The sequence below is a fragment of the Ranitomeya imitator genome, chromosome 9 (genome assembly GCF_032444005.1).
Source record: "Ranitomeya imitator isolate aRanImi1 chromosome 9, aRanImi1.pri, whole genome shotgun sequence".
Taxonomy (NCBI): Eukaryota; Metazoa; Chordata; class Amphibia; order Anura; family Dendrobatidae; genus Ranitomeya; species Ranitomeya imitator.
Window position 1 is genome coordinate 54210420 of NC_091290.1, and position 27646 is coordinate 54238065.

Consider the following 27646-nt stretch of genomic DNA (forward strand, 5'->3'; position numbering starts at 1 on the left):
CAGTCCATTCTTTACTCTGCGGCCAGACTAATTCATCTCTCTCCTTGCTACTCCTCCGCTTCCCCCCTCTGCAAATCTCTTCACTGGCTCCCATTCCCTCAGCATATCCAGTTCAAATTACTAATACTGCCCTACAAAGCCATCCATAACCTGTCTCCTCCATATATCTCTAAACTAATCTCCCGATATCTTCCCTCACGTAATCTCCGGTCCTCCCAAGACCTCCATCTCTCTTACACACTTATTCGCTCCTCACCCAACCGCCTCCAAGACTTCTCCCAAATATCCCCCATCCTCTGGAATTCTTTGCCCCAACACTTCCGATTATCCACCACCCGCGAATCGTTCAGATGGAACCTGAAAACCCATCTCTTCAGGAAAGCCTACAGCCTGCACTGACCCCACTTCCTGCTCATCACTACCAGAGATACAGCCTCACCAACACCGGAGCTCCTGTAACCCTCGACCTACTGTCTCCTTCCCCACCATCCTGTAGAATGTAAGCCCGCAAGGGCAGGGTCCTCGCCCCTCTGTATCAGTCTGTCATTGTTAGTTTGTTTACTGTCAGTGATATCTGTAATATGTATGTAACCCCTTCTCATGTACAGCACCATGGAATCAATGGTGCTATATAAATAAATAATAATAATAATAGATAAGGCAATATCTTTTTCCATTAATTCAGCATCTAGTGGCCCTGAATGTGACATCATTAGCCCCTTTCAGCAATCAAAAAACTACCTGCACTCCCAAACAGACAATGCCAACTGATGCAAGCTAAGAGAGCCACTCTATAGAACTAATAAATTAAAGCTGCACTCTGAAACACTATAGAATGTAAACATTGAATATAGGAAATTGGAATTGCATTACTGCTGTAGAAAATATGTTTAAAAATTCAGGCACTTAGCGCACAAATTTGCAAATTTGACTGAGCCCAACGGCCAGCGATAAGGCATACCCCTTGGTTTGGGACCTTAAACCTAAAATGACGCCTCTCCTGGGCTAAAAGCCTAGAGTTATATGGTCAGGTAGGATAAAGGTCTATTTAAAAATGCCCCATCACTGCTACTACTGCTCCAGTGATCTCTGCCACGCAGAAGCAACACGGAGCCAATGCCCAAATACGGGCGTACTTCTAAAGCGGAACGTTGGCAATTGCAGGATGCAGGCGCGGGATTTCTGGACAACAACCAGACGTCACAGGGACACTGATGGGAGGCAATAGCTAGGCTAATGAAGTCAGGAGGCAACATCCACCCTATAACCTGGAAGAACTCTTTAATATAAAGGGATAAAAGACATACAGATAGGACTATTTTCCGCACTCTATAACCTGTATTGCCATAATAATAGGTTTCATACATAAAATGTGGTGACAGATTCCTTTAAGACAGTAGCCGTGCATTTTTCCCATGTATTTTTGCTGATTGTCCAGATGCAGAATAAAAAAAATTATATTTCGTTATCTACAAAATTATGTAAACACTTTATAAAAATAAATCAATAAAGGTATTACTTCGAGAATATGTCTGTCTTTTAACATAAAAAGAATGTATACAGTTTGTTGCCCAACATCATTGAGACCGAAGCTACAGTCTAAGAAGTCCTGCACTGTCATCTAGTTGTTATTATTTAAAATGCAAAAGAGGGTCCAGTACCGTGTTAGTAGTAAGAAGTTTTATTTTAAGGCTATGTTTACAAAAATATATTTTACAAAAACTGACCAGGGTGTTTGGGTGACCATTTTTTACATGGGCTGAATGTTTGCATGAACAAAATTGCAGCATGCACTAGTCTTTTCTGAGTGACAATGGCCCATTGAAGTCTATAGGTGAGCAACAGAAAGAACTCATGTTTCATTTGGATAAACCATATAGCATCTGATTTTAATGGATACATTGCAATTCTTTAGCCTAGGAAACTAGATGAAAATCTTGTGAATTTAGCCTAAGAGAAAAAAAAGTAAGAATCTTACAGACATGATGCTTCCAAATGGTTAACAAAAATTTAAATAATGAAGCACACTAATTATTATGTATGTATATACTGTATATACACATACATACACTCACATATTATATATATATATATATATACACAGTACAGACCAAAAGTTTGGACACACCTTCTCATTTCAAGATTTTTCTGTATTTTCATGACTATGAAAATTGTACATTCACACTGAAGGCATCAAAACTATGAATTAACACTTGTGGAATTATATACTTAACAAAAAAGTGTGAAACAACTGAAAATATGTCTTATATTCTAGGTCCTTCAAAGTAGCCACCTTTTGCTTTGATGACAGCTTTGCACACTCTTGGCATTCTCTTGATGAGCTTCAAGAGGTAGTCACCGGGAATGGTCTTCCAACAGTCTTGAAAGAGTTCCCAGAGATGCTTAGCACTTGTTGGCCCTTTTGCCTTCAACTCACCCCAAACCAGCCTAGAATATAAGACATAATTTCAGTTGTTTCACACTTTTTTGTTAAGTATATAATTCCACATGTGTTAATTCATAGTTTTGATGCCTTCAGTGTGAATGTACAATTTTCATAGTCATGAAAATACAGAAAAATCTTTAAATGAGAAGGTGTGTCCAAGCTTTTGGTCTGTACTGTATGTATATATATACTGTATATATATATATATATATATATATATATATATATAGACACAGAGTACAGTATAAAAGTATATCTTCTTATATCTTCTTCGGCCTATTTTTGGTAATTTTTTAGACTGCTTTATCGCCACGTTTTTTTTTGTTTAAGGGTGGCGTCACACTACCTTATAAAACGGCCAAGTGCTATGCGATAAAACATCACATAGCACTCAGCCCAGTGTTGTTCTATGGGCAGATCACATTTACGATTATTTTCTCATGACGATTCAGCATGAGAGAACAATAGCAGTGCAATGCGATTGGCCGTGAGATTCGGCTTATTCGCACACACACAAGTCTATAGGTGCGAGTGAAACATTGGACTGCACTCAGATATTATTCCAGTGCAGTCCAATATACTGCAAGTCAGGCCATGGAGGAGATAGAGAAATTACTTTCTCCGTCTCCTCCGCAGTTGTGCTGTGATTTTCTGATGCGAGAGGCTCGGAGCACAGGGCACTAACACTCGGATCACACTCGCAGCAGAGCAGGAGCTGAGGGTCATTACCATATCGCATCCGATGGCACATACTAGTGTGACTCCAGCCTTAATTGCCTACACAAAATACACAGAAGATCATTTCTAGTAGCCCCTTCCCGTTTTTTGATGCCTGAAGTGGTTAAATGTAGGTAAAAAAGTTGGAACACATGAACAGCAAGTCGTTAAGACATTGTACATATGCTGATTTTATTGGCACTTTTTTGAGGCAGGGTTCCAAAGCATACCCACCATGCCCTTAGGGTTCACCAAAGTATGTCTTTTAAGTACCGGATTTATAAATGATATAAGAATTATTTCCCTCCATATGTAGTGTGGCACCCCAGGGTCCTGGTCGTCACAGTAGCATTGCTTTCCTCACGGGGAGAGTGATGTTACGTTTGGAGGGAAGAAGGGATAAATCTCACCAGGTAAACACAAGCATGCAACACATTCATTCACACTCCAGGCCACCCGGGGGGAGCTTTTGATCCTATTTACTAGGTGACTCCCCTTATATATGGTAGTTTGTAGGAAAAGTTAGTCAGTTCTTGCCAGGACACAGACTGGAGCAGTCTGAGCAGAAGAGTGTTTACGGAGCTATGTAGCCACAGTGCTGCAGCTTCTGAAAAGAGACATACAGAAAGCCGAATACATTGCAGTGAGCGTGTAGGAGAGCAAAGCACTGGAGAGGATACCAGCGGGAGACCAGCCACGAGCAGGCTGCCTCCTTCTGAGGCGCAGAGACCGGTAGCCGGAACACCTAGGTTGTAAGGCCCTCTATGACTTACATCAGAGACCAGCGGGACAGCTGAACTTCAAGTTACCTGTCCACCTTAATACCCAGGAGACACAGTGACACCTTTATCGCCCCGGGCATGCTAGAGTCCCTATAAACAGACTCAAGTCACCAGTCATACGGGTTATGTCCTATCTTATACGGGGGACAGAGAGAGAGAGAACATCTGTGAGGATCTTATCTGAAGCCATAGGCAGTAAGTGACTACAACACCACGGCGCTAGAGGAAGGCTTTGATTTCTACCTGGAAAAGGGAACTCCTAACTTGCCTCCAAGCCAGCTGGACCCTGCCTGCCCTGTGATCTGGTGCCTTGGACTGTGGCTGCCTGAGATCTTCAGTAAACAAGGTAAAGAGACTGCAAACCTGTATCCTCGTTCTTTACTGCGCGAATCACCATCTTCCATCTACACACCGGGAGCCGTGGGGACATACTTCACCTGTGGGAAGTTATACCATCTAGCTGCCATAACATAACCCCAGATGACCCCTTAAAGCAACGTCGGTCCCCACTGACCGAATACCACAGGTGGCATCACGAACATAAACTTTATTCCTTTTAAAGACCTTTCCCCTTTTACATGGGCGCCCAGGGCCACGGACTGGGTCACCACGGTGACATCCCTGTTGTGAATTCCGCTCTTGGGCTCCCTCCGGTGGTTGTAAGTAGCATTTTTGTGAGTTCTGCTCTTGGGCTCCCTCCTGTGGTTTTGAGTGGTATGGCTGCTTCTTGGATTTAGCTTCTGAAGCTGTTTTCACTGATCGTCTTCTTGGCTCAGCTATATTAGTCTGGCCTTATCTCTCATTCAATGCCAGTTGTCAATTGTTCCTGCCTGGAGTCATTGCTCTTTGGATTTCCTGACACTCTGACCAGCTCTGCAAAACTAAGTCCTTGCTTGTCTTTTTGCAGTTCACTTGTTGTGGACTTTGTTGATCAGCATTTTGTTGTTTTTGCTCTTTTGTTCAGCTTATCAATATGGATCTATTCAGCTAGCTGGAAACTCTGGGCAGCAGAGTTTGCCCTCCACACCTTTAGTTAGGTGTGGAGACTTTTTGCATTTCTCTGTGGTGGACTTTTTCTAGTTTTTTTTACTGACCGCACAGTGCTCTTTTCTGTACTTTTTCTATCTAGCTAGAAGTGGCCTCCTGTGCTAAATCTTGTTTCATACTACGTATGTCATTTCCTTCTCCTCTCACAGTCATTACATGTGGGGGGCTATCTATCCTTTGGGGATTTTCTCTGAGGCAAGATAGTTTTCCTGCTTCTGTCTTTAGGGGTAGTTAGCTCTTAGGCTGTGACGAGGTGCCTAGGCAGAGTTAGGAGCATCCCACGGCTACTTCTAGTGTTGTGTTGAGCTTAGGGACTGTGGTCAGTATAGCTACCACCTGCTCAGAGCTAGTCACATGTCGCTCCTTAATCACCAGATCATAACACATCCTCCTGTGAAACACCGGACCTGGTACTGAGTACCCCACGGCCCTGGCAGGGTGACTCAGTTGCTTCCTAAAAACCGGTGCATGGGTAGAATGTGCAGCGCCCCAGGGTCCTGGTTGTTGCAGTAATGTCATTTTCCTCTATGAGTGAGGCAATAAAGGAGATCTCTTTACCAGGTACCACAAACATACAACACATTTCATACTCCAGTCCACCAGGGGGAGCTATGCTCCTATTTATTAGGGCACTCTTCACACTTAGGTAAAACTGGTGGCCTGGAGAGGAAGTTATGCAGTTGCTGGCTGAGCTTTGCTCAGGTAGTTGGTCCCTGACAGGGGTGGGAGCCTGTCAGAGGCCTAGACACAGGATCACAAGGCTGCGCCTGCCCTAAGTGCGGAAGTTCTTAAGAAAGGACACGAAAAGAGAATTGTATTGTAGAGAGTGAGAAGAAGTCATAGCAAAGGAGTGGATACCAGAAGGAGTTCTGCCCTGCACAGGCTGCCTCCTTCTGAGGCGCAGGATCCTGGTAGCCGGAACACCGAGGGAGCAACAGTCCTTTATGCCTTGCTCCAGAGACCGGCAGGACAGCTAATTGCAAGTTACTGATCCGCCCCTAAACCCAGGAGGCAAGGTGGCACCCACGAGAGGCCGGGGCATGATAGAGTCCCTGTAAAAAGCCTCAAGCCACCGGTCATACGGGTTTGTCCTATCCATCTGGGGGACAGAGAGAGAGATAACATCGATAACATCTACTACATCTGTGAGGACCTTATGAGAGGCTCAGCAGTAAGGTACTACAACACCAAGGCGCTAGAGGAAGGCTACTGATTTCCACCTGGATAAGGGGACTCTTTATTTGCCTCCAAAACGGCCGGACTCTGCCTGCCCTGTGATCTGGTGCTCTGGACTGTGGATGCTGAAGCCTTCAGTAAAAGGTAAAGAGACTGCAACCTTGTGTCCTCGTTCTTCACTGTGCCTCACACCATCCATCATCTACACACCAGGAAGCCCTGGGGACACACTTCACCTGTGGGAAGGTATACCATCTAGCTGCCATAACATCACTCCAGCGGACCCCTTAAAGCAGCGTCGGTCACCCTGACCGAATACCACAGGTGGGGTCACGAACATTATCCCTTTAAAGACCTTTCCCTTTAATTTGGACGTCCCAAGGGCCACGGACCGTGTCAGCAACCGTGACATCCCCCTGAGAACCGATGGACCCGGTACCGAGTACCCCCTAGACCTTGGGGGCGCTCCAAATGTATCTATTATTATATCTATTGTTCTGCTGTACAAATTTTTAAATTATTTTTTTTATTGCTTTTCTGGAATGTTGGAGTCAAATGTTTGTAAAGAGTTGATGTTTATTAAACTATAAGTCTCCACATAAGGCCGGGTTCACATGAGCATATTTTATGATCTGTATATAGACCTCTATCCCTAGCCTGATTGAGTCTCCCGACCCAAACTTCCAACCTTCCAGTGTACTTCTTGTATTTTTTCTTTTTTTGTATGAATTTTTTACATTGTACATTGAGAACGCACAGCATTGGATGCAACACTCGGCTCCAGCTCAGCTGCGAGTGTGATCCGAGTGTCAGTGCTCTATGGTCCGATCGTCTCGCATCAGAGAATCACAGCACAGGTGTGAAGGAGACAGAAAGTAATGTCTGTATCTCCTCCATTGTCTCTGTCTACGGTTATTGAACTGCACCCGGGTGACATCGGAGTGCAGCCTGATGTTTCTGCAGTGCAGTCTGATGTATGAGTGACTGTGATCTGATTCTTGTTTTCTTGTGCTGAATCAGCATGAGAAATAATTGCAGATCGGAGCTGCTCCATAGTACATCACTGGGCCGACTGCTATGCCATGTTTTCTCACGTAGAACTTAGCAGCGTTATATGTTTGTGTGAGCGAGGCCTTTGTGTCAAAACAGCCTCATCGCCATATGTAAAGAGCATTTCAGAGATGAGTATGACCGGCTGTGATTGTGCAGCAAGGTTACGATTTATGCTGCCTGTGGTTTTTGCAACATACAGTAAGTCAGGAAACAGGTTTCCTTTTATAGGGAATCCCCTGAGATGTAAATGACCTATTAATATGGGCATACAGGTAATAAAATGTTAGGCCGGGGTCATACTTGCGAGTGCAATGTGAGAAACTCGCGCGAGTCTCTCGCATCAATACCCAACACTGCCGCCGGCACTCAGGACCGGACTGTGCAGCTCTCCGGTCCCAAGTGCTGGCGGCAGTGCCGGGTATTGAAGCGAGTTTCTCGCATTGCACTCACAAGTGTGACCCCGACCTTAGACTAGTCCTACCTGTATGCCTCATATTAATGTTCTTGTTGGTGAGAAATCTTATATTCTTTCTTTATGCTAATGATTTCTTCCAGGCTTCAGGACGTGCCGTGCTGGAAGAAATCCCTGCTTCCTGTTTTCATTGTAATACTACCCCCTTCCCATCAGCATCAGTTATGGCAACAGGATCCTGGGCATCCTTCACAATCTTTACCTCTTCCTCCCTTCTGTGGGCGCTGCATTCAGGAATCTTCTGTGCAGGCGAGTCACTGTGACATCCGTCGAGCGTGACGATAAGATGCTCTCCACAGTTCCTCCCTGAACAGTCATCACTAGGAACCATATGTACATGGCGATGACTATGCAGGCAGGAAGTGGGGAGAGCACCTTATCAGCACACACACCGGAGGTCACTAGAGCAGAAGTCGCCGGCGCCTGTGCAGAAGATCCCTGAATGCTGTGCTCACAGAAGGGAGGATGAGATATGTATTTCTGAGTGAGTGCAGAGGAATTCTGGGGCAATAACTAATGTCCATGGGGGGTAGTATAAGGCCGGGGTCACACTACAGAGTTTTACGGACGTATGAGAGGTGCAAAAACTACGCATTGCACGTGGACCAATAATTCTCTATGGGGCAGCTCCTTTCTGCCGTATATTTCGCAGCCATATTTTACGGGCGTAGAAGATCGCAGCATGCTGCGTTTGTCAGTGCATTGCACAAAAATTCCACCAATGAAAGTCTATGGGGGCAAGAAAAATTCCGATTTCACACGGACCATCAGTGTGACTTGTGAGAAATACGCACCGGCGTTCTATAGAAAAGCCGTAATTCAGTGCGGTGTACAGTAAAATCACACTGACAGGTTAGAATAGAATAGATAGAATAAATGTCTACAAGTCTACACATAGAATAGGCATATACTGTATATATATATATATATATATATATATATATATATATATATATATGTCATTGAGACACATATTTATATTTAATACAGCGCCAGATAGCTTAAAAGCCGGTAATTCAATTGCCGGCTTTTGCTAACTCCTAACCAAACCCGACAGGATATGAGACATGGTTCACATACAGTAAACCATTTCATATCCCTTATTTTTTACATATTCCTCACTACTAATGTTAGAAATGTCTGTGTGCAAAATTTGGTGGCTCTAGCTGTTAAAATAAAGCGTTAAATCGCGGAAAAAACTGGCGTGGGCTTCTGCACAATTTTCTCCGCCAGAGTGGGAAAGCCAGTGACTGAGGGCAGATATTAATAGCCTAGAGAGGGACCATGGTTATTGGCCCCCCTGGCTAAAAACATCTGCCCCTAGCCACCCCAAAAAAGGCACATCTGTAAGATGTGCCTATTCTGGCACTTAGCCTCTCTCTTCCCACTCCTCTGTAGCGGTGGGATATGGGTAATGAGGGGTTAATGTCACCTTGCTAATGTAAGTGTCATGTCGGATGCTATTCACACTAGGGCGTCCGACAGACAGCGGTAATTCTTCATTCGTCCACTCAGAGGCGTAGCTAGAGCTTTTGCCGCCCGGGGCTGTTCCCGAGTTTGGCGCCCCCCCCCGGCTCAATACACACAAAGGTTACCAAAAACGGTTTTCCTGTTTTGTAGAACTTAAACTGGGCCTAATGGTGTCACCCCCACATGCCACACCTGTGACTTAATACCACCACACCATGACCAGGCCACATAGTGACCGAATAATACTACATACAAGGGACAAATACCACAACACCATTTCCAGACCACATATTACCACCACATAGTGACTGAATACTACAATACTGATCAGTAATAAAAAAAAACCCACAATACTATCACCATAAGTGCCAGTATTCACAGGAGATCTGTACTTAGTATGCAGTGTCTGTGTAGAGGTAATACAGAGATCATTGGTGACATTATACACAGGACCTCTATATAGTATACAGTGTATAGTGTCAGTGTATAGGTAACACTGACTCACCAGTGACGTCTCTAGGTGAAGTCCTTCATCTTTCAGCCAGCACAGACCGCCATCATTCCTTCCAGCCAGGACTCGTTTCTGCAGGAAATAACACAGTTATCTCGAGCTCCGCTTGCAGAACACATTACTTAATTTTTCACAACTTCTACATTACATCACATGAAGAAAAAAAGGTGATATAGTGTCACTCTGCACAGTAACAGGACCGCCCCCCCATTTAAAACAGTATACTCAAAAAATAAAATAAATACATCACTGCAGTAATAATATCCCTTAATTAGCCCCTATGGTAATAATATTCCCCACCCTGGCCCCGTTTCTCATTCCTGGCTCCAGCCATATGTTCTCGCATCCTGCCCTCATGAGTATCCATTCTACCCCATATGATCTCCACATCCTGCCCCACCAGCCTCCATCGTATCCGTCCTGCCCCGTGTCTCCAATCATGCCCCGTATCTACATTCTGCCCATGCCTCAAGTCCTGCCCCCAGTGTGTCCAGCATATTACCCCCAGTGTGTCCAGCAATCTGCCCCAGTGTCCAGCATTGCCCCAGTGTGTCCAGAAGTCTGCCCCAGGGTCTCCAGCATTGCCCCAGTGTGTCCAGCAATCTGCCCCATGGTCTCCTGTATTGCCCCAGTGTGTCCAGCATTCTGCCCCATGGTCTCCAGTATTGCCCCGGTGTATCCAGCAATCTGCCCCATGGTCTCCTGTATTGCCCCAGTGTGTCCAGCATTCTGCCCCATGGTCTCCAGTATTGCCCCGGTGTGTCCAGCAATCTGCCCCATGGTCTCCAGTATTGCCCCAGTATGTCCAGAAGTCTGCCCAGGGTCTCCAGCATTGCCTCAATGTGTCCTGAAATCTGCCCCATGGTCTCCAGTATTCAGTGTGTCCAGCAATCTGCCCCATAGTCTCCTGTATTGCCCCAGTGTGTCCAGCATTCTGCCCCATGGTCTCCAGTATTTCCCCAGTGTGTCCAGCATTCTGCCCCATGGTCTCCAGTATTGCCCCAGTGTGTCCAGCAATCTGCCCCATGGTCTCCTGTATTGCCCCAGTGTGTCCAGCATTCTGCCACATTGTCTCCTGTATTGCCCCAGTGTGTCCAGCATTCTGCCACATGGTCTCCTGTATTGCCCCAGTGTGTCCAGCATTCTGCCCCATGGTCTCCAGTATTGCCCCAGTGTGTCCAGCAATCTGCCCCATGGTCTCCTGTATTGCCCCAGTGTGTCCAGCAATCTGCCACATGGTCTCCTGTATTGCCCCAGTGTGTCCAGCATTCTGCCCCATGGTCTCCTGTATTGCCCCAGTGTGTCCAGCAATCTGCCCCATGGTCTCCAGTATTGCCCCAGTGTGTCCAGCAATCTGCCCCATGGTCTCCAGTATTGCCCCAGTGTGTCCAGCAATCTGCCCCATAGTCTCCTGTATTGCCCCAGTGTGTCCAGCAATCTGCCCCATGGTCTCATGTATTGCCCCAGTGTGTCCAGCAATCTGCCCCATGGTCTCCAGTATTGCCCCAGTGTGTCCAGCAATCTGCCCCATAGTCTCCTGTACTGCCCCAGTGTGTCCAGCATTCTGCCCCATGGTCTCCAGTACTGCCCCAGTGTGTCCAGCAATCTGCCCCATGGTCTCCAGTATTGCCCCAGTGTGTCCAGCAATCTGCCCCATGGTCTCCAGCATTGCCCCAGCCCCAGACAGTCAGACATAAAGAAAAAAAAAAAAAGTAAAATCCTCACCTCTCCCGTTCCTAGCGCAGGTCCGGTGCAGTCAGCGTCTCTCCGGCTCTGCGACGCTCAGGACAGAGAGGCAGAGCGGCGCGCACAGTAGTGACGTCATCGCGCCCTCTGCTCTGAGACGTCGCAGAGTCAGAGGACGCTGCAGCTGCCGGCGCCGCAGGAACCAGGAGAGGTGAGTATAGAGCGGGGGGCGGGGGCGGGGGCGGGACCCGGGGGTGGGGGGAGCTGGCCCTGGTCGTGGCGGCGGACGGCGCCGCCCGAAGATTTAAAGGGGCGTCTTTTTTTTTTTTTTTTTTTCTTCTTCTGCAGCGCCGGCCGCCCCCCGCATTGTGCCGCCCGGGGCGGACCGCCCCCCCCGCACCCCCCTTCCTACGCCACTGCGTCCACTATGCGCTCAGTGGCGCCGGCTAGATCCCTAGCCTGAGGGATATCGCAGGGGCCCGGGTTATTAGCTTTGCCTACCTAGGCTCCCCGTGACAGTAAGGTGACATTAAGCCTAGTTAATAATGGAGAGATGTCAATAAGACACCAATAAATTATTAGTTTAATAGTAATACACACACACATTATGAATAAAGTACTTTAATGAAATAAATATACATGGTGTTTTAAAATCTTTACTGTACCCTTAATCCACCTGAAGACCCTTGTTCTGTAAAAAAAAAACATGCAAAAGCAACAATATCCCATACCTTTCCGGCGTTCAGTCATGTCCCACACTGTAAATCCATCTGAAGGGGTTAAATAATTTTACAACCAGGAGCCTGCTAATGCAGCTGTTGCTCCTGGTTGTAAAAACTGGGAAATTAATGGAATGTAGGGGAACGTAGCATCGAAGACTTGCGGTGCTGGCCCCCTGCTGGCATAACCTCATATGAACTCTAGCGTGAGAAAATATTCCGAAAAATTCCCACGCTAGAGTTCATATGAGGTTATGCCAGCAGGGGGCGCAGCACCGCAAGTCTACAATGCTACATTCCCCTGCATTCCATTCATTCCGCAGTTTTTAGGAGGAGCTGCATTAGCAGGCTCCTGGTTGTAAAATTATTTAACCCCTTCAAATGGATTTACAGCATGGGACATGACTGAATGCCGGTCAGGTATGGGATTTTGTTGCTTTTTTATGTTTTTTTTTTTTACAGAACGAGGGTCTTCAGGTGGATTAAGCGTACAATAAAGATTTTAGGCAAAAAAAAAAAAAACATGTGGCATCCTCGGGTTGAATATGGATCACTGTCCAGGAACTTTTCTGCGTATTACGCCTGTAAAAAACGGACTGTATTTCACTACGCTAAGGGGTCATACTCACTTGCGTGAAATACGACCGAGTCTCGCATGGTAACACCCGGCTCTGCCGCTGGCACTTGGGAGTGGAGCGTGCAGCTCCATGTATTGCTGTGCGGCCGCACGCTCCGCTCTGGAGTGCCGGCGGCAGAGCTGGGTTTTAACCTGCGAGACTCGGCTGTATTTCACGCAAGTTAGTATGAGCCCTTAGTGTGACGCCGGCCTTGCAATGAGAAGAGGGGGCAGGGATTTCTTACATCACCACACGCCCCAAAACCTGGAAGAAATCATTAGCATAAGGAAAGTCTATAACATTTCTCAGCAACAAGACCATTAACCCCTTAACAACCAATTACTAGCTATGAAGCTGTCACGCTCAGGTCAGAAGAGCCAGCGGCCAGTAGAGTTTGTTTTCTTGGATCGGTGGGGTCCCAGTAGTCGGCCACCCTGTGGATAAGGGATACCTTCTATACTTAGAACAAACCTTTTATGGGCTCATGCACATAGCAGCATAAGGCTATGAACATAAGGATGAATGCCCTCGGGGAGATCAAAACATCCAACACCGCGGAGACACCATCACGTGTTTCTCAAGGACTATAAATATAAGGATGAATACCCCGAAACAGCTGTCTGTGGATGGATTGTTGGATGTTTTGATCTCCCCGAGGTCATTCATCCTTATGTTTATAGTCCTTGTACCAGGCACTGCTCCTAATAGCCAGTTTCCTACTCGACACTGATGAGGGGCAAATACCCCGAAACAGCTGTCTGTGGATGGATACCATGTTTTGGCATAGGTGGTTTTCCTTTTGGATGCTGCCCTTCCCTTGGTTGTTCCTTCCCGGTGAAAGACCTGGCTATTTATTGCTTGCGTTGAGAAACACGTAATGGTGTCTCCGCGGCTTTTCTACATGCATTAGCATAAGGCTATGTTCACACGATGCGTTTTTGCAAATTTTTTGTGTGCAAATTTTAAGCTGTGTTTTACAGTACTGCAAATGCTATGAGATTTCAGAAATCTCATGCACACCTTTTTTCCTTACTGCTGCGTTTTTGCAGGCTGCAGTATGTCACTTGTTTAAATGTTTTTTCACCAATTGAAAGTACTGGGTAAGAGAAAAAACGCAGCAAAATGCAAAAAAAAAAAACACAGGTATGAGGTTTTGCTGCATTTTTGGCACAAAAACCTTAAGGAAGTTGCATCATAATTTTTTGCGGCACTACACTGATAACAAAATGCACAAGAAACAACAAAAACGCAGCAAAAAAAACTCAGAAAAAATGCTTTTTGTAAGCAACTTCTTTACTGCCAAGAGAGAATGTTTTGCCTGTTGAAAAAAAACACAGCAAATGTGCAACGTGTGAACATAGCCTTATGGTTATCTTTACACGTTGAGTTATTGCAGTAATTTTCTGCTTGCAAAATCTTGTCTTGACAGTAAAGAAGCTGCTTAAAAAGCAGGTTTTGCTGCTTTTTTTGGTGCGGTTTCTTAGTGTGGCTTATTTGTGTCATTTGTCTACAGTATGTCTGTTAAAGGGAACCTGTCACCTGAATTTGGCGGGACTGGTTTTGGGTCATATGGGCGGAGTTTTCGGGTGTTTGATTCACCCTTTCCTTACCCGCTGACTGCATGCTGGCTGCAATATTGGATTGAAGTTCATTCTCTGTCCTCCATAGTACACGCCTGCACAAGGCAAGATTACACTGTGCAGGCATGTACTACGGAGGACAGAGAATGAACTTCAGTCCAATATTGCGGCCAGCATGCAGCCAGCGGGTAAGGAAAGGGTGAATCAAACACCCAAAAACTCCGCCCATATGACCCAAAACCAGTCCCGCCAAATTCAGGTGACAGGTTCCCTTTAAAGTTACTTTTGTTCACCAAAAACGCAGCAAAGATTGCTGCACACCCGAGTTTGATTTGATACTGGGATCTTACTCAACCATGCAAGTCTATAAGTGCGTAGGAAACATTGGGCTGCACTCGGATGACATCTTAGTGTGGTCTGATTTCTGCAGACTCACAGAATGAAGAAGTTGGGGAAGATGGAGATTTTTTTTTTCCATCTTCTCCTCATCCGAGAGAATTGGATCACACTCTGATTAACCTCTGAACAGAGTGCAATCAGATGTGATTTGCATCCTTGATCCGATTCTCGTGTCTGAGAGAAAATATGCTCCTGTGACCCTAACCTTGGGCGGAAAAATGAAAATGGCGTTACTGATATGTATCACGTGGGTCCCAATACACCATATGGTCATTTTCATGCTGGACGGGAACATTCAGTTACAAATAGAAGAGGATGAGCTTTTTCTATGAATCTTCTCTGTCTAGTTCAAATGATTCATGTATAAGTGAGACCTTTGAAGACTTTGCTGGTGGCGCACAAGATAAGGAGTCTCCTTGTAATCAATGTAAACTCCCATCATCACGATAACAGCAGCTTTCCTCAGGGTAATATTTGCTGTCTTTATGATCTCCGAGGCTAAATAACAATGCATATCTGCACAAAGATGGAGTTCAAACAAATGGTTTACATAATGTACTTACAGATAAAAGAGAAAACTGCCTGTGTGTCTACAGATATTACCTTGGGGTAGTTCATATGAAATATTACTTGACATCCCCACACTTTCATTGCCAAGCCTGGGTCAGACGAGCGAAGGAAAATGGCCTGATTTTTATCCTGAAAACTCGGACAATTTCCTTCTGTGTGTCCTTGTTTTACATCTGTGTGATATCCATATTTCTACATCAACATTTTAAACCGTACACGATAAAATAGATTCCCTAGATTAATAATGGCGATGTATCCATAAAAATCAGATGCAGTATGGATGTTCGGTACGGAATTCAACATTTTTTTGAGCACCCAAAGACTTGAATGGGTGAGTTTCATGCAAGGATTGGAAGTGAATAGTGCATACTACTGTCATTTTCTCAAATGGACACTCAGTCCGTATTAAAAAAAAAAAGTCTGTCATATGAACAGCGCTATTGAATTACATTGGTCAGTGTTCTCTCAAATTGTTACTCAAAGGCCATGTTCACACATTCAGTATTTGATGAGTTTTTTACCTCAGTATTTGTAAGCCAAAATCAGGAGTGGGTGATAAATACAGAAGTGGTGACATGTTTCTATTATATTTTTCATCTGATTGTTCCTCTCCTGAGCTTGGCTTACAAATTCTAAGGTAAAATACTGAGGTAAAATACTGACCAAATACTGACCAAATACTGAACCTGTGACAGTAGCCAAACAGTACATGTCCACATAATAAGCTCGTTGGAACAAGCTGGAAAGAAGCAAAAGTAAAGGGAGGAGGGTAGAGCATGTCACCATCATTATTCTAAAACTAGATGGTGGCCCGATTCTAACGCATCGGGTATTCTAGAATATGCATGTCCACGTAGTATATTGCCCAGTCACGTAGTATATTGCCCAGTCACGTAGTATATTGCCCAGCCACGTAGTATATTGCCCAGCCACGTAGTATATTGCCCAGCCACGTAGTATATTGCCCAGCCACGTACTATATTGGCCAACCACGTACTATGTTGGCCAGCCACGTAGTATATTGCCCAGCCACGTAGTATATTGCCCAGTCACATAGTATATTGCCCAGCCACGTAGTATATTGCCCAGTCATGTAGTATATTGCCCAGCCACGTAGTATATTGCCCAGCCACGTAGTATATTGCCCAGTCACGTAGTATATTGCCCAGCCACGTAGTATATTGCCCAGCCACGTAGTATATTGCACAGCGACATAGTATACAGCACTGAGCCACGTAGTATACATCACAGACACGTAGCATACTGCCCAGTCACGTAGTATATTGGCCAGTCACGTCGTACATTGCCCAGCCACATAGTATATTGCCCAGTCACGTATGTAACAGGTTAAAAAAGACTTAAAATAAAAAATAAACATATACTCACCTTCCGAGGGCCCCTTGTAGTCCTGACGTCTGTGTGCGGTGCACGCGGCAGCTTCCGTTCGCAGGGTTGGTATGAGCGCGGGACCTGTGATGACGTCGCGGTCACATGACCGTGACGTCATGGCAGGTCCTTCTCGCATAGCATCCTTGCCACCGGAACCTGCCGCTTGCACTGCCGAGAACAGGAAGCGACGTCAAAGGGTGAGAATAACGTTTTTTTTAATTATTATTATTTGTAGCATTAGATATTTTACTATTGATGCTGCAAACGCAGCATCAATAGTAAAAAGTTGGTCACACAGGGTTAATAGCTGTGTTAATGAAGTGCGTTACACCGCGGTCCATTAACGCTGGCATTAACCCTGTGTGAGGGCTGACTGGAGGGGAGTATGGAGCGGGCACTGACTGCGGGGAGGAAGGAGCGGCCATTTTGCCAGTGGACTGTGCCCGTTGCTGATTGGTCGTGGCAATAGTCGTGGGCGTTTTGCCACGACCAATCAGCGACTTGGATTTCCATGACAGACAGAGGTCGCGACCAATGAATATCCGTGACAGACAGACAGATAGAAGAACAGACAGAAAGACAGAAGTGACCCTTAGACAATTATATAGTAGATTATTATAGCACCATTTATTCCATGGCGTTTTACATGTGAGGTGGGGTATACATAATAAAAAACAAGTGCAATAATCTTAATCAATCAATACAAGTCACGACTGGTACTGTAGGAGGGAGGACCCTGCCCGCGAGGGCTCACAATCTACAAGGGATGGGTGAGGATACAATAGGTGAGGGCAGAGCTGGTCGTGCGGAGGTTTGGTGGATTGGTGGTTACTGCAGGTTGTAGGCTTGTCGGAAGAGGTAGGTCTTCAGGTTCCTTTTGAAGGTTTCAATGGAAGGCAAGAGTCTGATGTGTTGGGGTCGAGCATTCCAGAGTATGGGGGAAGCGCAGGAGAAATCTTATATGAGATTGTGGGAAGAGGAGATAAGAGGGGAGTCAAGAAGGAGATCTTGTGAGGATTGGAGGTTGCGTGCAGGTTAATACCGAGAGACGAGGTCACAGATGTATGGAGGGCACAGGTTGTGGATGGCTTTGTATGTCATGCTTAGGGGTTTGACTGGAGTCTCTGGGTAATGGGGAACCAGTGCAGAGATTGACAGAGAGGCGAGGCCGGGAATAGTGGAGGGACAGGTGCATTAGTCGGGCAGCGGAGTTTAGAATAGATTAGAGGGGTGCAAGAGTGTTCGAGGGGAGGCCACAGAGCAGGAGGTTGCAGTAGTCAAGGCAGGAGACGATGAGGGCATGGATTAGGGTTTTTGCAGATTCTTGGTTGAGGAATGTTTGGATCTGGGAAATATTTTTTGAGTTGAAGTCGACAGGATGTGGAGAGGGCTTTGATATGTGGTTTGAATGAGAGATCAGAGATCATCTCCCCTATTTACAATATGCTGGGCCTACAGCTCCCCTAAACACAGTATAATAATAATCTTTATTTTGTATATAGCGCCAACATATTCCGCAGTGCTTTACAGTTTTTTGCACACATTATCATCGCTTTCCCCGATGGGGCTCACAATCTAAATTCCCTATCAGTATGTCTTTGGAATATGGGAGGAAATGGGAGAACCCAGAGGAAATAAATGCAAACACTGGGAGAACATACAAACTCCTTGCAGATGTTGTCCGTGTTGGAATATGAACCCAGGACTCCAGCGCTGTTTAATGGTCTCAAACTGTATAACAGCCTCAAACGGTATAATGGCCCCCGCATTAGCTCCAACGCTGTATAAGGGCCCCCAGATTAGCTCCCACGCTGTATAAGTGTCCCGGTATTAGCTCCTATGCCGTATTGGGGGGCCCCACAGTAGCCCCCACACTAAATGAAGGGCCCCCATACTTTGTGATATCCCAACAGTCCCACCACACAATTTAAATATTATAAAAAACATCCTATACTCCCTTAATCCAGGATCCTGATGAGTTCTCCAGTTCTCCTGAAACAGTGCCGTGACTCTGAAGTCCTGTCTGTGTACCGACCCATCACTTGATGTTCTGTAGACTGCAGGCTTAAAGATCTACAGTCTACAGAACAGAGAGTGGAAGTGCAGAGTTAAGGTACCGTCACATTAAGCGACGCTGCAGCGATATAGACAACGATGCCGATCGCTGCAGCGTCGCTGTTTAGTCGTTGTGTGGTCGCTGGAGAGCTGTCACACAGACAGCTCTCCAGCGACCAACGATGCCGAAGTCCCCGGGTAACAAGGGTAAACATCGGGTTACTAAGCGCAGGGCCGCGCTTAGTAACCCGATGTTTACCCTGGTTACCATTGTAAATGTAAAAAAAAAACACTACATACTTACAATCTGGAGTCTGTCGCGTCCCCCGGCATCAGCTTCCCTGCACTGTGTAAGCGCCGCCCGTAAAGCAGAGCGGTGACGTCACCGCTGTGCTCTGCTTTACGGCCGGCCGGCGCTGACACAGTGCAGGGAAGCTGTCGCCGGGGGACGCGAAAAACACCGGAATGTAAGTATGTAGTGTTTTTTTTTCTTCTTACATTTACAATGGTAACCAGGGTAAATATCGGGTTATTAAGCGCGGCCCTGCGCTTAGTAACCCGATGTTTACCCTGGTTACAAGTGAACACATCGCTGGATCGGCGTCACACACGCCGATTCAGTGATGTCAGCGGGTGTTCTAGCGACGAAATAAAGTTCTGGCCTTCTAGCTCCTACCAGCGATGTCACAGCAGGATCCTGATCGCTGCTGCGTGTCAAACACAACGATATCGCTATCCAGGACGCTGCAACGTCACGGATCGCTATCGTTATCGTTCTAAAGTTGCTCAGTGTGAAGGTACCTTTATTGTGTCTCCCTACTGTACCACAAAGAGTAACTATATTGGTGCTCTGGGGATGGCGATATCGCTGACAGTAGCAGTAATGTAGGGCCCGAGGTGACCACACCCTATGCATCCTCATCATTCCCCACACCCGTAGCTACACTACTGGGCAGTATGGATCAGGTGGCAGGTTCCCTTTAACTATAAACATAAATGTTGCTTTCATGAACAATACGTTCAGCATTAACAATCTAGCTTGCATTTCAAAATGTCAGCCTATGTATGTTAGGCTACGTTCACATTAGCGTTCCGCTAATGTGCGTCGCTGTTGCGTCGGCGACGCAGCGGCGACGCAGCGGCGACGCGCCCCTATGTTTAACATGGGGGACGCGTGCGTTTTTTTTGTTGCATTTTCCGACACGTGCGTCGTTTCCGACGCTAGCGTCGGACGCAAGAAAATGCAACAAGTTGCATTTTTCGTGCGTCCGATTTTCGTCAAAAAACGACGCACGCGTCGCAAAACGCAGCGTTTTTGCGTGCGTTTGCGCGCGTTTTGTTGTGCGTCGTGCGTTGCGTCGCCGACGCAGCGGCGCGCAACGCTAATGTGAACGTAGCCATACTTGTAGTGATGGTATTAATGATGATAGTTGGCCCACAGGGGCCACCATAGAGGTACATAGGTAACACTCACACCTGGATCTGGTGCCTAAGGCAGCCCCAAAAGACACTGGTATAATAAAGGACATATAGAAGAAAGGAGGCCCTGGTAGAAATGTAGAATTGCTAAAATAAAAAAAAAAGAAAATCGATCTTTACTATATCTTATTCATCTCCTTCATATACTGTAGATATGGAAGATCGAAGTCAGAATTAGTGCAGATAAATGACATCAAACTGTGATAGATTCCAGAAACAAAGGGAGGCAAAGCTAACGAGCCGATTGATCTAGGATTCTTTATTGCTTTTTGTTTCTGCTATCTAGAGGCCATAGATAGTAAATAATGTAACAATGCTTCCAGGGGAGAATAACCTTGTGATGTACCTTATCCTAGCACATACACAATTACTCTCTGTGTGCCTCTGCATATCTGTAGGCGTCAGTATCGCTTAATTCTGCGGCATCTCTACAGCTACATGCAAATATTCCTTATAATTAATATGATGATTTCCAGCTGACACATCCTACAACATTTGAATGGAAAGATGCTGATTTTACTTGAAACTTTTCTACATAATGTTACAGTTTTCAAGCTGATTGTTATTGGCTTCACGTTCATGGCACCTAAATAACAGATTTAGTAATAAAACTGCTCAGTGGTTTTCCAGGGGCATAAATAGAAATCATGGGGCCTGAACTTTTAGGCTACATTTCTACAATGAGATTTCGGTGACTTTTTTTTTATGCTACATGTAACGGGGTCTACCAAGCTGGGGTACATACATATAACTGCACAACATATTCTGGGTGCTGAGTGGTTCCGTAACACGTAACACGGCTCCCCTTTTCAGCGACGCAATCGGCATACACAGTCTGATCCTTAACGGATCGGTTTGGGGATGACCGAAGCTTATGGGGTTGGTACAAGTTCCGTTTGTCGACTTAGTCCATCGGCGTTACCGTTTTGTTTGCCGGGTCTGTAGTGGATGGTGAAGTCCAGAGGTTGTAGGGCAGCACGGTGGCGCAGTGGTTAGCACTACACCCTTGCAGCGCTGGGGTCCTGGGTTCTAATCCCACCCAGGACAACCTCTGCAAAGAGTTTGTATGTTCTCTCCGTGTTTGCGTGGGTTTCCTCCCACATTCCAAAGACATACTGATAGGAATTCTAGATTGTGAGCCCAATCGGGGACAGTGATGATAATGTGTGCAAACTGTAAAGCGCTGCGGAATATGTTAGCGCTATATAAAAATAAAGATTATTATTATTATTATTAAACTCCACTGCAGCAATCTGGTGTTGTCTCCGAGACCCGATTAAGCCAGACTAGGGGATTATGGTCTGTTAGGAGGGAAAACTGTCGTCCATACAAATATGGTTGCAACTTTTTGAGTGCCCATACTACCGCCAGGCACTCCTTCTCGATGGCCACATAGCTTACTTCACGGGGCAGTAGTTTCCAACTCAGGTAAGCTACCGGGTGTTCTTGGCCCTCCGGCCCGACTTGGCTCAGTACTGCCCCCAATCCAAACATAGAAGCGTCTGTGTGAACAAGGAAACGTTTAGTTGGATTGGGTGCGGCCAATACAGGGGTATTGGTGAGGCCGTCCTTTAGTTGGTGGAAGGCTTCCTCACACTCTGGGGTCCAGGTTACCTGGCGGGATTGGTTCTTACGGGTCAGATCAGTGAGGGGCTTGGCTATGCTGCTGTAATTGGGAACGAAGTTCCTGTAATACCCCGCTGTCCCTAGAAACGCCATGACCTGGGTTTTAGTGTGTGGGGTGGGCCATTTGGCTATGGCCTCAATCTTGGCTGGTTCTGGTTGCTGTTTCCCACTTCCCACCCAATGCCCTAAATACTGAACCTCTGCTTTGCCCACGTGACACTTGTTTGGGTTCAGGGTGATTCCGGCCTTGTGGATCCTGTCCAATACTGTCTCTAGGTGATTTAGATGCTCTTCCCATGTCACACTGTAGATGGCGATGTCATCCAGGTAGGCACAAGCATAGTCCTGGAGACCATCCAGAAGCCGCTCAGCCAGCCTCTGGAAGGTCGCCGGGGCATTCTTCATCCCGAATGGCATAACTCGAAAAAGGAATAAGCCGAACGGGGTGACAAATACCGACTTGGGAATTGCGTCAGGACTAAGGGGAATCTGCCAGTAGCCTTTGCATAGATCGATGGTGGTCAAATACTTTGCCCCCGCCAGCTGGTCTAACAACTCATCCACACATGGCATTGGATATGCTTCCGTCACTGTTTTCTCATTGAGCTTACGATAGTCTACACAAAACCGTGTAGTCCCATCCTTCTTGTGCACTAACACTACGGGGGATGCCCAGGGACTATCTGATTCTTCAATGACCCCTAAACGCAACATCTCTTGTATCTCTTGTCACATCCCCTCTGGTACAGACTCAGGGACGGGAAAGGGGTTTTGTCGCAGGGGGTTCTGATCCTGGGTCTCAGCCTTGTGTTGTGCCAGGCGAGTGTACCCTGGTCTCCCCAAAAAAAACCTCTGTCGCTGCCTCAACAACTCCTCCGCCTGCTGTCTCTCCCGGGAGCCTAGGTCTTCACCCAAGTGTACCTGGTCCCATGTTTTAGACTGAGTCCTTTCCCCTAAGACATCCGGCAAGGGAAGTCCGGCTAAATCCTCTGCTTCAGGTGCACAGATGGCCACTACCTCTTCAGGGCGCTCCCAGTAGGGCTTCAGCATATTCACGGGGAACATGCGGATAACCCTGGGGTCGTCATAATCGGCGACATTATAGGTTGTGTCGGCTATTTTCCCCACTACCTGGTAGGGCTCCTGCCATGCAGCTTGGAACTTGTTCTGCCTAGTGTGCTCTAACACCAGGACCTTCTGTCCTATTTCCAAGGTGCGCTCACTGGCCCTCCGATCGTACCATACGCGCTGGTGCCGCTGGGTCACCTGCATGTTCTAACGTACAGCCTGGGTCAGCTCCTGTAGGTGGTCCTGGAATTCCAGCACATAGGGTACAATAGGTACCCCTTCTATGAGGCCCTCCCCTTCCCAGTGTTCTAGCACTAAGTCTAGGGGTCCCCTTACCCGTCTCCCATATACCAGCTTGAACGGGGAGAACCCGGTGGATTCTTGGGGCACCTCCCGATAGGCAAACAGGAGGTGTGGCAAGAATTTCTCGCAGTCTCTGTAGGTCCTGGTAAAAGTCCCAATGAGTTGTTTTAACGTCCTGTTAAAGCGTTCACACAACCCATTGGTTTGCGGGTGGTACGGGGCGCTTCTAATGGACTTTACGCTGCACAGCTTCCACAGTTGGTTGGTCACCTCTGCTGTAAACTGGGTACCCTGGTCCGAGATAATCTCCTGGGGAAATTCAACCCGTGAGAAAACCTGGAGCAGGGCGGCCGCTGTTATGGACCTGGTGGTTAGGAGCACCCGGAACGACCTGATGGTTAAACTCACACAGGACAAGCTCTGGGAAGTGGGAGCTCTGCTGACCGCAACCCCTAATCCTATCACACAACTAGAAATAGCCGTGGAGCAAACCTAACTCGGCCTAGATGTTTCTTCACAGCCTAAGAGCTAACTAGCCCTAGAGATAGAAAATAAAGCCTACCTTGCCTCAGAGAAATTCCCCAAAGGAAAAGGCAGCCCCCTACATATATTGACTGTGAGTTAAGATGAAGTCACAAACACACAAATATAACAGGTTTCAGCAAAGGGAGGCCAGACTTACTAAACAGACAGAGGATGGGAAAGGTATCTTTGCGGTCAGCACAAAAAACTACAAAAAGACCACGCAGAGTGTGCAAAAAGACCTCCGCACCGACTCACGGTGCGGAGGTGCCACTCTGCATCCCAGAGCTTCCAGCTAGCAAGGCAAAATCATGATAGCAAGCTGGACAAGAAAACAATGAACAAATAATTAACTAGCAGGGACTTAGCTTCTGCTGGAGTAGACAGGTCACCAGAAAGATCCAAGAGCGAACTGAACCAGTACAAGAACATTGACAGCTGGCATGGAGTAACGATCTGAGTGGAGTTAAATAGAGCAGCCAGCCAAAGAATAAACTACGTCACCTGTGGAAGGAACCTCAGAAGCAGCAGCTCCACTCACAGCCACCAGAGGGAGTCCATGGACAGAACTCGCCGAAGTACCATTCATGACCACAGGAGGGAGTTCGATAACAGAATTCACAACAGGTCGCCACCGTCTCTGCCAGTATGTTAGGTAACGCAACCGCCTCTGGATACTGTGTGGCATAATCTACCACTGTCAATATATACCTTTCCCCTGATGGACTGGGTTTGGCTAATGGCCCTATCAGATCGACTGCTTCTCGGCTAAATGGTTCCTCCACAATGAGGAGGGGGTGTAAGTTGGTCCTTGCATCGATCTCCCTTCTTGCCAATGCGCTGGTCACAGGTCTGGCAGTACTGACGAACATCATAGGTTACCACCGGCCAAAAGAAGATTTGTGTCAGACGATGCCTGGTGCGACTGATGCCGAAGTGCCCGGCCAAGGGTATGTCATGAGAGATTTGCAGTAACTCCTGCCTATACTTCTTGGGAACTACCAGCTGTCTTTTTATAGTGGGGCTCATCCCTGTGTGGTGCTGCTCTGTGATCCGGTAGAGGAGTCCCTGCTTCCATACAAACTGTTCCCCTTCCAGTACCCCTCTTGCCTCCTGTGCATTCCCACGATATCCCTCCAATGAAGGATCCTCAAGTAACTCCCTCTTAAATTCATCTGGGGTGGCCCAAGAAATGTGTCTGGCTATGGGAATACGTGTAGGGCTGGGATGTCTTACCTGGGCCTCCTCTGAGTGTGATTCCGCCTCTGCAGCTCGAGCTTGTCTCCGGGTGGTCACAGGATATGTCTCAGCCAGAGGGGCAACCGAGAAGGCAGACAACATGGGCCCCAAGTCATTTCCCAGCAAGACGTCTGCAGGCAAATCCTCCTTCAAGCCGACCTCAACAAGGCCATCCCCGACTCCCCAGTTCAGGTGAATCCTGGCAGTGGGCAGTCGATGTATAGCTCCCCCTGCTACACGGACTGCCACTGTCCTGTCCATCTTCTCTTGATCCCAGACGAGATGAGGCTTCACAAGGGTCAAAGTTGCCCCGGAATCTCTTAGTCCCTGCATACGTTTCCCATTAACCCACACGACCTGTCGATGCTGTTGTCGATTATCTGCCCGGGCTGCCTGCACGGGGTCTACTTCATGCAGCACTTCCTCCATCTCTTCCACCCCTTGGTTAGTCATAGCCCCCAATTCCGGGTCAGCTTCGCCTTGGTAGCAGTGTACAGCAGCCCGGCTGAAGGTAGTTGTTCCCGCCTTTGGCCAATGGGTATGCTGAGTCCGGTTGGGACATTGTCTTTGCAAGTGGCCCAGCTGACGGCAGGTGTGGCATCGCGCCCCAGGGGGACTGTGGTAGGCCAGGTTTCTAGCTGATCCCCCTACAATCTTTGGTGGTTTGGGGCCCTCCAGGTCCATGGGCGGACCCCTAGTGATCATCTTTGATCCGGACAACTGAGGCCTCCTGGCATCATGATGTTCATCGGCCAGAGGAGCGGCTTCCTCAAGAGTCGTTGGCCGCCTGTCCCAAAGCCATTCCTGTGTCTCGGGGGTTAGTCCATTAAAGAATCGTTCTAACAAGAAAAGCTGGAGGACGTCCTCCTTAGTGGTTGCTTGGCTCCCTTGTACCCACTGTAGTAATTTACAGGCCCATTCAGCGTGGGTATCGTTAACGCGCTTTATAAGTCCACGGAACTTTTGGCGGTATGCCTCTGGTGTCAGCGCATACAGGGCCAAGATCACTTCTTTGATCCGCTCATAGTCCATACAGTCCTCATCAGGTACCGGGCGATAGGCGTCCGCTGCCCGGCCTGTCAGCTTGCTGGCCAGAATGTGAACCCGTTCCTCCGGCTTCACTTGATGAAGGGCACACTGCCGCTCAAAGTGCTACAGAAAGCCATCAATGTCTTCCTCTGCCTCCCCCAACTGTCGGAAGGCATTATACTGGATCTTTTTGTGGCTTACTGTTGAAGGTACCTGGTCGAAGGCCAGAGCTCCCCCTGCTCGCTGACTCTCCTCTCTCCGCTCTGCCATCTCCATCTTGGCCAGCTCCTCTTTGGTCCGCTCTACCATCTCCATCTTGGCTATCCTGGTCCGCTCGGCCATCTTTTCCTTCATATCAGTACGCACATCAGCCTTCACCTTTCGTATGATCTCTACTGCAGGGTTTGGGCCATAGAACGCCAGTCTGTTCTTTACCTCCCTCTGGAATTCAGTTTCCTCCATGTTCACATTGGGGGCGCTGCACTGTCGTGTTCCATGATGACTGCTATCAAATCTGCTTTTGTTTTGTTGCTGGCGATCAACCCTTGGGCTTCACCCAGATCTTTTCATGTAGTCCTCTTTAACTTCTGGTAGTTGTTTTCCATTCATTCCTTTCCTCCTGTAGAAGGGGTATCATATCCCGCTGTCTGCCACCAGTGTAACGGGGTCTACCAAGCTGGGGTACCTCTTTCAGTACCACCCCGTGTTTCAGGAGGTCCATTCTGCTTTGGCTGGAGTCTGAATGAAGGACGCTGGCTGGAATTGCTTGGTTACATGGGCGCATATAAAAGATCACTGCTTCTCCACGTATTTCCTGTCTGACAACACTTTACTCACAGGACACAGAATATGTCACACAGATACAGAGGGCAGGCCAATAGAAAAGCAGCAGGCCAGACATACATTACAATAGCCGCAGGTGACCAGAGCCTGCCGATATTTACTATGGAAATTACAAAGGTGGGGGGCGGACAAAAGGGGAATATCGTGTCCCCTCTGCTCAGGGGCGCAGCCTGTGGGCTGATGCATTAGGGACATGCATCTCACATGGATCCTATTATACATACATATAACTGCACAACATATTCTGGGTGCTGAGTGGTTCCGTAACACGTAACACTACATATTTTCAAAAAATGCAAGTAACCTATTTTATTTAATGGGTGCATCAAATCTGCACCACCAAAAATTGTGGGACCTTAGCCTTAAAGACAGTGAGAGGGACATGTATTCCAACACTTACCAAGTAACTTTGCCCTTGCTGAAGCCCATTTTGCATCATATAGTATGATGTTAATAAAAATGCCCCCCAAACACAGTATGATACCCTCACTGTGAGCTCCTCCATGGTATCCTCCACATGCACAGCATGATGACCCCACAGTGCTCTCACAAATATTGATGGCCCCCACGGCCCCCCACACATATTATGATGCTCTCCATAGTCGCACAGTAGAATAACCCACCACTGACCTCTCACACAGTATAATGGCTCTATACACAGTTCTCCACACAGCATAATGGTCCTACACACAGTCCTCCACACAGTATAATGGCCCTCACACAGTCTTATATCCAGTATAATGGCCCTCACACAGTCCTATACCCAGTATAATGGCCCTCACACAGTCCTCTACACAATATAATGGCCCTACACACAGTCCTCCACACACTATAATGGCCCTCACACA

At 47.1% G+C, this 27646-nt stretch overlaps 1 protein-coding gene across 1 annotated transcript in view; it reads right to left on the reverse strand.

Annotated features, from left to right (window-relative positions):
• The window catches only part of LOC138649014 (uncharacterized), a 51072-nt gene extending 43072 nt beyond the window's left edge, over positions 1 to 8000 (reverse strand). Inside the window, exon 1 of the mRNA XM_069739092.1 lies at positions 7896 to 8000. Within this exon, the coding sequence (XP_069595193.1) occupies positions 7896 to 7923 (28 nt within the window). The 5' untranslated portion in view covers positions 7924 to 8000. The remainder of the gene's footprint in view (positions 1 to 7895) is intronic.
• Between the last annotated feature and the right edge of the window lie 19646 nt (positions 8001 to 27646).